Raw genomic sequence first — 12631 nt, 5'->3', positions numbered from 1 at the left:
CAGGACCTCTTCTTTCTCTGGTATTTTGGAACTTAGAACTGTGAGCATTTTGAATGTTAACATGCAAATAGCAACAAAACCCATCAACAGCTTACAGTGAGAGACAGGTCTTTTACGTAATTCATTCTGCCAACACCCTCTCTACCAACAGGTAGCCTAGACAAAAATGTTCAGGGATTGGGGGGGGGGGGGGGGGAAGGGGAGATGGGGAGGTGGGCTGTGTTACATTTCAGGCCAATACACAAAAATGTGTATTCTTCCTTAAATTCATTCTTGTAGTTGGCTTGATTGTTGCAAATGGAACTTCCCAAAAACAAAGCAAACAAATCATAATAGGAAACAAAACAACCAAAACAAGCTAAAAAAGAAACCCAACAGGGGAAATTTCAACTCAGACTGGCAGTTATGAACAACTGCAAACTATAACAGAAAGTGCTTAGCACCATTAACTCCAGCTTTGCTGCTAGCTGTTAGATCTCACTGTTAGGACTGCTCCCAACAAAGGAATTTCATGAATCCTCTGCCCATTAAAAACCTCCCAGGGAAGGCTACCTGTGCTGTAAAATACAGCAACTGTTTCACATCAGACAATAGTTTAAATAACAGCTTAGGAAAAACAATAACAAATACTTTTCACGATTGAAAATGGAAGGGAACATAACAAGCAGCATATAATTACGTGAATTCAAATTTAGACCAGACTTCAGGGTTATCCAATCTACTTCAGTGAGGACTATCATCAAATCAGTAACCACAACTGGTCATTATCTTAGAGGTGCCAAAAGACACTGTATTTATTCCACTTTGGAGCCCCCTCAAATAGAACTGCATGGTTTTGCTTTGTTTAATCCACTGTTTATTTTACTGTGCTTTTCAAGAGCCTCAAGTTTCAGAATGCTTCATAAAAAAATCCAAGATTTCTGGACTTCAGCTTATGAATCTGCTTTTGGTTTGTATTTTGGAGCCGTCCTGCCCTCAAGTGTCCTATGTTTGTTTTCCAAAGTTGCTGTACCTTCAGTCTTCCTTCCCACAGACACTGGTGAGATAAGGAGATTGGTTCTGTTTTCCACCCAGCACACAGACTTGGACAGCTCACACGGACTGTGTTTGTGTCACAGCAGTTAAATGCTAAGAGAAAAAACAAATGGAACGTTAGGAGTGGAAATTAAATATGTTAACCCTAATGAGCATACTGATACGCTTTCCAGCAAGCTCTCTGGAGCGGAAAACTCCCACACCTTGAAGCAAAGAAATCTAAAGGAAACACAAGATTTTGGCAGGAGTTTTCAAATGACCCCTGAAGAAGGCAGGTATCCAAGTTCCATCACACGGCATTGTGTGTCTCTCCCTGCTGTGGCCATGTTTTTGCTCAGCTTGTCCATGGGAACAATGGAAGCGTGGGGAATGTCACAGGCAGGCACCCCTCAGCTACTGCCGAAGGACACGTCCCGCACCAGTCAAGAACAGCTCACTTGAGAGAAAGCTTAAGAAATACTGTGGAGGGGGGACACAATATGGACAAAAATGGCTCCTGATGGAATAGCTCCAGCAAACGAGACTAGCAGATGATAAGTCAACGTGTTAAAATAAGCACACGACACAGTTCAGCTATGTATTCAGTATCCAAGCCTAAAGGCTTGGGCCTGTTGGGTTTCAGCATTCATCCTACGTGTCTGGTTGAGGGAACCCTCAAAGTTTCTAAGATGGAAGAGAGGAGAGGGGAAGCACCCTGTGTGAAGAGCAGAAGGTGCCTGCATGGCAATGGGCGCCTGCCGCTGGGTAAAAGGGTGCCTCAGGGGTGATACAGGCCAGAGACCCCTATCCTTGCTCCTACCCCTGCCCAGGTCTCTGCAAGACGTGCGCCCTTTGGGGGGCAAGCAGCTCTGCAGATTCCAGTCTTCCATTCCCAACATGGCAGGGTGGGATTTTTCAGGTTTATAATGCTAAAATAAACCAGGGATGCAGCCGCGGCTGGCGAGCCGCTTGAGGGCAGGACGAGGAGTCTCACTAAGCAGAAAAGGCCGACCCCGGAGCTAGGCCCTGCCGCTGAGGGGACCCCACAAACACGGTGCAAAGCACCGCTGCCCTGCGCTGACCGGGCTGGTCTCCCCGCCGCCCGCCTCAGCCCGAAGGCTACAGAACACCGCTCCCCCCGCACAGGCAGCTCCGCATGAGGCAGCGCCACCGGGTGCCGGCGCGGCGCCGCCATTATGGCGACAGGCGCCGTCCTTCGCCCGGGCTCGGGTCCAGGCCCGCCGAGGGGCAGAGGCCGGGGAGGGGACGGCTTAGCGGGATGAAGGTGCAGGCTCTACGATGTCTCACACTGCCCGCCGAGCGCGGGAGGCGGGGCCCGGGAAGGTCAGAGGGCGGCGGGGCGGGTGCGGTGCGGCGGGACGAGGTACGGTGGAGCGACGGAGGGGCGCCGTGTCCGGCGGGGTTGAGCCGTGGCGGGGGAGGCTAAGGGCGAGCAGGCCGCGGGGAGGGCGATACTACTACCGCCGCAGCCGCCCGCCTTCTGGCGGGGGCTCCGCCGCGGGGGGCAGGAGGGCTGCGCGGGGCGGAGGCGGGGGAAGAAGCGAGGAAGGGGCAGGCGGCGGGGGGCGCGCAGCCGGCGGGCCCGGGGCAGCAGGTGGAAGTCCCCACTGGAGGGAGGACGGCGGCGCCCGACCTCTGCCTGGCTCACTTGGTCACGAAAGCCGGGTGGGTTGAAGGCCGGGTGGATCGAAGGCCGGGATCTCAGTCTAGCATCTGCCTTCACCGACTTCGCTTTCAAGGGTGCCCCTAAAGCCACCTCGCATCTCGAGGTGGTTATGTGTGTCAGGGGCGCGTTGTGAGTTGCTGACTTTAATATTAAAGGCGTGAAGCGATGAGCCTGTGCTCTTTCCTGCCACCCCTTTAACACTCTGACCAAGGACACCCCTGCTCATGTAGAAAGAAGCGTGTGCTTCATTAAGTGTAATGTTTAGTTGGGAGATGGAGGGAGAAAGGTGTGCCCCACCGGCTTGTGGGACAGAGGCAGTAGCACTGCTGGGGCTGTCGGGCTGCAGACCGCTGCAGCTTCTACCTTTACAAAGCACAGCCAGGCAAGAAGGGAGCCGTATGGCATCAGTAACTTAAATGCTTTTTGAGGGACAGAAATCTAACTGGAGAATGCATTAGGATCTAAAGGTGAGACAAAAGACACGATAGGACAAAGCTGCTGTATATATGGCTTCTTGAAGACAGCCACGGTTTCCATCTGGAAACTTGGGGTAGAGTCTAAAAATTCCTGTATTTGCCTGGTGTTGCAGGGCCTGTGACACCCTGCTCAAACTACACCAAGTACAGCTCAGCTGAAAGGGCACTAACCTGTGCACTGTGTGTATCCATAGCGTATATCCAGACAGCACAAATGCAACAAATCAGATACTGAGAGTGCTGTCAAGCTTTCTGCTTGCATTCGTGTAGTTTTGACTGGGGAATAAAGGTGTGTCAAATACATCCCCAAAATGCTAACTTCCCCTCAGAAGTACAGTATAGCTAGATACTGAGGTATAAGGAAGGGGGGCAGTTAGTGAAAAGATAATACAGTAGCCAATAGACACACCCTCACCATTGAAATGTTTTGACACAGCAGCCAAATATGACTTAGGAGAATGTAGTGCTATTTAGAATACTTTAAGTAATTATCATGTCCTCCAGCAAGGACAAGAAACTTGTTTGTTACGATGTGTTTTCTTCCCCAGAGTTGAGGCCATGGCTATTGACTGGATTGGTTTTGCATATGCTGCCTTGCTGGCTGTTGGAGGTGTTGTAGGATACACTCGCAAAGGTAAACACTGGGTCAGCAGGGTTTGGAAATGAAGCATTTGACTTTCCACTCTGCTACATTTTGTAAAAGAATTGATGCGAGACATAACAATGTTGCTATAATCGAACAGCGCTGCATCTTGAATCCATCCTGCACTCCTATAAATGAGTCTCATGAGATTTACTTGAGTCAACTTAGGCATTTAAGTGATCATTTGTTCCTGTTAAGCATACAGATAACTTTGTTTTCAGGGCAAAAAGGGGCTGTCATGTTATCTTTGACCTTCAGTGTATTTTGGGTATTCTCATTTCTTTTGTAATCATTCCTGCATTGAGCACAATGGATGTGCTTTCTTTGCAGCTTTATTTTTTACAGAGGCATCCAGGCTCGATTCTGAGAGCTCCAGACGTACGTTGGAAAGAAAAACGTTCATTTGGGTATTCTGTTTCAGTGTTAATTATCACATTCTGCTAAAGTCACGCATTTTCACTCTAAGATAACCAGCTTTTGGGTTATAATGTACTGTGAAGCGCGTTTTCCCTGTTCCGGTTGTTTTCACAGCCCTTTCCAGCTCGCAGTGCACAGCAGAGGTCGCAGTGGTACCAAGGACGGGCGGATCTCCAGGCTGTCCCAGTTAGCTTCCCCACAAAGCACGCATCCCAGCAGCCCGTCAGTCTTCTTCTGTGGCCACTATCCATCCGTATGCTTGTGATTCAGGGGCGCCGATTCCCTGCACAGCGTGCATCTGCTTTGCCCTTAGAGATGTCACTTCCTGACAGCCCTTGCTGGATTCTTTTGTTTGCTCACTGACTGTCCCATTCACTTGTTCTCTTCACTCTTTTAACAGTTGGTCAGTCCTTGTGGCAAATCTAGATTAGTTTTTTTAGTACCAGTGATTACTGTTTTCTTGCAAATTCTTCATTAAAAATATTCAATATAACAGAACTGTGAGATAAATAGCATCTGGGGATCTGAATTCTTCATTTTTATATATATTGTGATCCATTCAATCCTGGTAATGCCTGCTGTGCTGATTCTACACTTATATGCTGCTGAGTCAAATGCCTGTTCAGAAACCCAGGTATGTTATTGAAACTCTGGGCTTTATCACCCAGTTTTGTAACAGCACTGAAAGAACATATCAAGATATGAATACAATCCATATTTTCATCTTCATTGTCATCTAATTATTTTAACTCTTTTCAAATTCTTTATTATTTGTGATGTTGGTGATACCATTTCCTTGCCCAGGACTGATGTCAGACTGAAAGGCTTATGATGACATCTGTTGTCCAATTTACCCTTTGTATATATTGACACATTTGTACCATTTTTGGAGACTCCCAAGGGCTGTAAGACATAGTTAAAATCAACATAGTCATGAGAAATTACAAAAATGCTTCCAAAGGTATGTATGGCAGAGAAAATTGCCACGTTCAGGTTTGTGTTTCGAAGGTTATTTTTCCCAAATTGCAAGCATTACCTCATGGTACCTCATCATCTCCCTCTAATTTAGTCAGTCTTGCCCTGAATGCCATGCAAGAGAATGACCCGGCTACAGAATCGTTACCTCTCTGTTCACACCGGGTGAGCTAGCTGCACTGCGGCAAAATTGGCTACATTTTTTAAATATTTGGATAATACTGTGTGGAGAGAGAACTCCTGTGTAAAGATTGAGCTTGAAAGACATTGCCTTGAGAAATAACACTTGAATGGTTTCTTGCAGGTAGTAAAATCTCTTTAGCTGCCGGTCTCACCTTTGGTTCTGTGGCTGGTTACGGGGCTTACTGCGTAACACGCGATCCGAGAAACGTGAAGATATCCTTGTGTAAGTGCTTTCCTATAGTAGACACAAAGAAAAAAACCCAGCAAAACCAAGCATTTTCCAGAACTGCATGTAGAAATCTCTCTTACATTGAATGTTGAGCACTGCTTTCATTTAACTGTGATTTTTTTAAAAAAATAGATTTACACACTTCAATTTAGGTTGCAAAATCCAAGAGCTTACCTGTGGAACCATTTACAAGATAAGGCAGATCATTCACACAAAATCAGCAGGTGTGTGGTACCACCTGGCAGCACCTCCCTGTATTAGATGGTTACCTAACACTGCAAATATTGTGAAATCCAGCTGAGAAACATGACAAGAGTACAGAATAAAATCATTAGAGCTACAGATTAGAATGTAATTTGAGCAGGAAAGTAGGTGTGGGGTCCAGTCTTGCATAATGGCACAAATCCTCAGCTCCCAGTGAAACACGTAGTTTCACTTTGTGTTTTTCATCTGCTGCTAATAAAGACAGGATATAAACTATGCAATAATTGTTCACCTTAGGTAGTTTGCCTTGAAACCCTCACGGAGATAAGGAGCTACAGTCTCTAACTGGGACGTTGTTAATGTCACACAATTGATTGGCAATAAGACTTGTTGGGAGCTTGTCTCACATCATTTTAGCAAAGGTGCCTTAGGCTGTGGTTTCACGTGCAGGAATGCATTTAAAATGCATTTAATCCAGATTCTGTGAGTACACACTCGCTTTTTCTGAACTTAACTAGAATTCATGGTATAGTACAGTGTTCGTGCTGGCTTTGTGCTTTGTACCAGCTACAGTTGTAAAAGCTTCTATTTTTTAAAGAAAAATTAAATAGCATTGTTAGCAAAGTATGTTTGCACCAGCTGGCTTCTTTTATAAAGGTGGCAATGACAGACATACCTGATCTGCTCCTGTGTGGCCTAAAATTGGATATTCCAGTTTTGCCACCATGACCTTCCTCAGGTTAAGTTAACCCACTGTTAAAAACAAAACAAAGCAAACCCCCAAAACCACCCCACTTTTCTTGAAGACACAGCCTTAAGTATATGTAAACCTATACTCATTCACTGTAACGTGCTTTTAAGTAGTGTATGGTATTGTACTTTTGTGGGTCAATTAATTCACTAATTTGAATACAGAATTTGTAGAAGAGAAGACAAATTGAAATTTAGTAAGTGTTGCCTGTTTCCTAATCCATTGGTTTTGAAAGGAGTAACACAAAATTTCTACTAATCTGCTTGTTGACATAAGATACACTGAAATATTGTCAGTGTGGTGCATTCCATGTAGGTGTAGGTACAAGAGGACTTTCAACTGGAGAAATATGTATTACTAATTTAATAGACATTATAGCAATACAGATGAGATACAGTTCACTACACCTGCCTTAGAAAGCTCTGATTAGAGTAAAAAGCACGAAGATTTTTTAAACCAGTCTTAGTTCAGAATGTTTATGAATTATGTTCTGATTGCTTAAAATCTAAACATGTCTTCAACCTTGGCTCTGAATGGGTTGCCTCTTCTAGGTTCCCCTGGGCCAAATGAAACAAGGTGGTCTGACCTCACCAGGGCAGTTTTTGCCTGAAGTGAGTTAGGAAGTATTCATACAAAATGCTCTGCCAGGGCCAAATGTTCAAGCTGCTTTTAATCTCTTCCAGGCTGATGTATCTCAGTCTGGAACAAAGTGTCTTCTAGATACAGAGATATGTCAAATGAATAAAGAACCTACTAGGAAGATTTCAAAGGAATGAAGAATTAGACACACTCAGAAACATCCACAGGCCCACACCCTTAAAATGTTTGGTGGTGGCCACGTTATCTGCTACTTTCAGAGTAATAAGGGCTGTCCATAATAAATGTGTATTGCTTCTGTAGAAAATCAGACTGTTTTCCCTTACACCTAACCTCCCAAAGTGCCAAAAGCCAACTCTTACTGCTCTGAAATTAGAAAACAGAAATCTGCAATGTAAAAAGAAGCAAGTACTCAAACTTTTAACAGGTTAAGAAATTAAAGAAAAATCCCCCTCCAAACCCATTATTATAGTATTTCTCACCTATGCAATAGTCTCCTACAATGTGTTAGCACAAGACCTTGATAGTAGAAAGGGTATGTTGCATATAGCTACCCTAGGTAAATTTCCTTTGTCCTTTTATAAATAATAATTTCAGGCATTTTCCTACTCCCCCTGAAATTAACTCTGTGCTTTCTGAATGCTTTAATGCATTCATGAAATTCAGATTTCAGTAGGCAAGAGTTCATGCTATTCAGAGTGCAAGTTGATGCTCCTGATTTATTGGATTTCTAATGTGACTCTGATTTACTGAATTGAGCTTGGCTCAATTTATTGCATTTGTTTAACCAATTTTAGGTGAAATGGTGAATATCTAGCACTTTTTAAAATGAGGCCTGTAATTTAAACTTCTTAAAATCTCACTGGCACATGTGAAAAGAAACTGGAAAAAAAAACATTACAGAGTGAACATGCTTTGTAGCTTGTAATTAACTGTAAATATACTCAGGGCTCTGGCAAGATGCATGCTATAGAATAGTCCACTCTTCAGACATTCTTGAGAGGATGAAGGCTATGGAACCAGAAAATAAGAGCAGTGGATAATTGAGCATAATAAGGATTTTTGCAGGGTATCTTTAATGAGTGCACATGCATAGCTGGTAGAGTTTCATAAGCTGCCTGTAACCGTCAGAGCTTGTTGTGTAATGCTGGAGAGAGCTTAATTCTTGACACGTGTGAGCACAGGAGTGTCCACAGGAGTAGACAGTGGAGTTTGAAGAGGATTAGCTGTAATCCCCCATAAAAAGGGAAGAGATTTGGGTAACTGCCATTACTTTGGCTGCAAGAGTGCTAAAGCCCAGCTCCCCATAGTAAGTCCTGCCTCTCTTCCCACTTGTAGGAAGCCATTCAGGTGATAGTTTTTTAACAAAACTAGCTGTCTTAGCAGAGTTTTAGGTATTTTCATTAATCTCATTTATGTAGCACTCTGCAGCCATTAGTTCAGTATGAAATCCCCACGCCTTGTCTGTTCATTGTTACCACCAGTTTTAGGTTAATGGAGGAAGATGTGATTCTTTCCATGATGTTTGTTCTTTGCTGCTTACACTGTATTTGTTACCCTGATTGTCACAGCAAGGATGGTTCCCTTGTAGCAAAAGGAACTGAAGGAACTTGTAGTCATGGTGAAGGAGATGTTGATAGCCATTGTTCTGTAGCGAATCCAAGTGGCAAGCCTTCCAATCAAGTATTTATGGCTTAGCAAAGGCAGACCTAGTGTTCTAGTAAGAAAATAAAGTTGGATGCTCTAGCTTCCAGAACAGTTTGTAAGAAAACAGCTGCAATGATCTAGTGTGTTGGAATTTACAAGACACTGTTCCTGAAATTCAGCATACATGTCACTGTTATGATGAGGATTCTTCCTGCTTTATTCACACCCCTGCGGAAGTAGATACAGGGAAATGCAATTCACTGTCTGATAAACACACTCAGTATCAATGGAATAGGATTTAGCATTCTGCTGCAACTGGAAACCTTATTTGCAGCTGAAATAAATCACAGTAATGTGTTTTGGAAAAGCAAGAATGTGTTTGTAGACCCATATCTCTGATCTAATGTTTTGTTAAATCACAGTTCATAGCAAAACATAGCAACGACCTTTGATAACTCTCCATGTTTATGAATAGTCCACTGGGAGAAGTGAGAACATAAATATATTGTCTTTTACAGTTTCAGCTTTTCTTTTGACCATTATAATGGGAATGAGGTTCAAGAGGTCCAAGAAATTAATGCCAGCCGGACTAGTAGCATGCCTGAGGTAAACATATATTGAGGATCTTAATGTAAACATTTCACTGATTTTCAAGTAGTTGCCACTCGACTTCTCATCCAAGCCAGTATCTGGGGAAGTTACTTTAGTCCAGAAGCTATATAGTTTAAATTAAATTAGTCACAATCCTGTTTCCAGTGAACAGCTTTTTCATCTCACTAGGCAGATACATCTGATATGGAGAGACTTTCTCAGCAAAGAAAGGAGATATCTGCAATTAAATGTAATTGCATATTGATAAGGCGCTTGGAAGAACCTGAGGTAAGCCTCAGTGTTGGTTAGAAGTGCTGCATTTAAACCTGCTGGAAGCTTTGAAAACTAGGACATTTCTGACCTGACCTAAGAACTTTGGTCAGTATTACTGCAAATTATGGTGTTTCTAACCATTCTGACTACTTTATTGCTGCTGTTTGGTTTAGTGTTCTGGAAAACATAATTTTCTGCACTTACCATTTTGCAATTAAATTACACATTAAATCAAAGTGGGGTTTTTTTCCCAATGAGTCTGTAACTCAAAACATTTTTCAACTGGGAGTCAGAATCTGTGTCTGCTGAAATGACTGTGGCTTTGTTGTTACCATGTAACTCCATTAACTCTTAGTCCCAATACATACAGGGAGAAAAAAAATCATATGCAGATTGTCAAGATGGAAAATTTAAGAATTGGGACTTAAAGTGGAAAGGGTTCTTTTCTATTTTGGATCGTTCTTCAAGCCGAGGTAGAACGTGTGTTTCAACAGACACCGAGGCTGTGGGTTTGCACATTTTGAAAGATTGCCTATTAGGAGCTGTGGTGTCAGCTATTTATGACTCTTCTGTTATTTAATGATGACTTCCACTGTTCATCCACAACCTTATTTATATTCTTGTTCTCTGTTGGGGTTCTTTTGCAGTCTTTTGATGATTTTAAGGCTTGTTTTTATGCTGCTGTAAGAGAATTTAGCAACTTCGAGCCAAAGCATGACTGCCACGCCCACCGAACAAACAGGCAAGCTCTCCGTACTTGAAAGACAAGTTTGAACACAAGTCTTACATTGCATTCCTCTTTTCTGTAAAAGATTTGTAATTGTTGTTTGATTATTGCTATTTGCTGATATTCTGCAAGCTTTTTTTACGTTTTGATCTACTTCTGTTTAAGCAGCCTGTTAAATGGAAGGATCTTTCACACCAGGTTTGATCTCTTTCAGGGGTGCAGTGTGCCCCAGGAAATTAAGTTAGGATCTGTATTTCTGAGAGCATATATATAAATACATGTTTATGCTAAAAAGGTATACTGAATTGTAAATTTTGTAGCTTCTGAGATTAAGTAATCAATTCTAATCATACTGTCAATTATTAATCAGGAAAGGCCCAGGCCTCTACTGTGTTGCACTAGAAAACCTACCTTCCTTTCAAACACATGTACCTTCTTCCACTGTTTCTAAATGCAAAAACTGTTATCAGTGTTCAAATAAAAGGTAAAATATTCAAAGCTTCCCCTTTTTTTTATGTACATTAATGTGCCGTCTTGTCAGTGGGAGAGTCTAATGATCTGATCTGGACTCCTCGCTGCTTCAAAACATGTACCACATTGTAAATTCCCACTGACACGAAACACAGGTGAGGAAGGTTCACCACCTTGCACAAACAGGTTCTAAACTCTTGATGCCCTTCAACAGGTTCACTGTTGTGGTCTTACACAGGTGATCTTGCTGAAGTCCTCCCCGTAAGCAAAGCAGACTAGTCTGACCTAAACTCTTCAGGGATTGAAGTTGCTTTGGTTTGCATAGCAAATCATGAAATAGTCTCTGGGTCTGAAAGCTTGGCTGAGACCCAGCTGCACAGGAATGAGCAGCCAAATCATTAGGAAACTGAGTATGGGTGAGTGCACTACTGAAGACAGACACGTTTTGCTGCTTTCCATGTTTTTCATACAGAGCTTGCTTATGAAGGCTGTCATGAATCAGAGCTCAGTGCTGCGCATATCCATCAGCGGAATACCAAGCTTATTGCTCTTGGCAGAGATAAGGGGTTGTGGGCAGCTGAGATGTCTAAGGCACAACTGACCAAAAAAAAAAAGAAAAAAAGGCATAAAAAAAGCAACTCACCCCCCCCCAGCCTTCAGCCCTGGAATCTTTTGCTAACAAACATGGGTAACATCGCCTCCAGGCAGTGCCAGGCTGTGTCAGGCTTACAGGTGATGGAGCTGGAATGTTACAGATTTCAGACTGGGCTGACAGCTGAACACACAGGATGTGGTTCATTTCATCCTGAAGTAGAACTTCAAGGTACATCAAAGGAATTGAACTGCCTGTACCATACCAGGCTTGGGTAACCACTGACAACTTGGGTGTTTGTACTGCAGGCAAGGTGAATCCTGCTGAAGAGGTAGTGTTCTCAGCAAGGCCAACGTATTCCCGTGGGACTGGGGGCTCAGAACGCACACGTGATGTCCTGTGCCAGTCTCTGTAATGGTTCAGTGATCATAGCACTTGTTTGGAGGACAGACACAGCTCAGTGGAACTTCATTAGCACGGTGGGCATCACAAACCTACTTCAGGCAATTTTAATGTGAAACTCACAGGAACTAATCTGGAGCATGTCTGAGTGAGCGGGGCAGTTCTGGTTTGTACCTCTGTGATACATCACCTGGCTCTTCTCACACACAAGTTGGAAAAGGAGCTCACTTTGCTGGGCTGCAGTTGTGCATATGCACAGGTTGAGAGCGAATTAACTGCAAGGCAGACAAACAGTTAATATCAATGTTCTTAAAGGGAAGGGTGAAAGTTACCATGAAGTTCAGGTAATAGTAGTGAATGCTTTAAGGCCTGTTGAGATAAAACTCTTACTGAAAAGGTAAGCAGCCAGTGCACCTCATTTACAGCTACTTAAACCAACATCTCTTCCTGTGGCCCACAACCTTGTGAGGATCATGAGTTTTAATTTCTTTTAAAAACTTATTTTTTTGCAGCTCTGAAAATACAGAGGCAGCAGTGAAATATAGCAGGGGAAGAGTGAACTTTGATCTAGGAGACCACCTAGAGAGCAAAACCAAAACCTTCTAGGCCTGAATTTAAAATGACTTCCCCATTTATCTGGAGCGATTCTTCTCCCTTGCAGTTTATTACAAAGGGTGGAGGAAGAGGAAGAGGGCTTTCATTCCACAGTCCTCTGGAAGCCACAGCTGAAACACTTTACCCTGCCAGACATG

At 43.3% G+C, this 12631-nt stretch overlaps 1 protein-coding gene across 1 annotated transcript; it reads left to right on the top strand.

Moving 5' to 3' along the window:
• Positions 1-2393: 2393 nt before the first annotated feature.
• On the top strand, positions 2394-11026 carry TMEM14A (transmembrane protein 14A). The gene is made up of 5 exons (XM_084261952.1): positions 2394-2398; positions 3726-3811; positions 5517-5618; positions 9342-9429; positions 10335-11026. Exons 2-5 carry the CDS (start codon positions 3736-3738, stop codon positions 10372-10374), a joined length of 306 nt encoding a protein of 101 aa, XP_084118078.1. The 5' UTR covers positions 2394-2398; positions 3726-3735; the 3' UTR covers positions 10375-11026.
• Positions 11027-12631: the final 1605 nt, after the last annotated feature.

Source organism: Gallinula chloropus, assembly GCF_964237585.1.
Source record: "Gallinula chloropus genome assembly, chromosome: 3".
NCBI classification, from domain to species: Eukaryota; Metazoa; Chordata; class Aves; order Gruiformes; family Rallidae; genus Gallinula; species Gallinula chloropus.
This window is presented reverse-complemented; position numbering and strand designations above follow the sequence as displayed.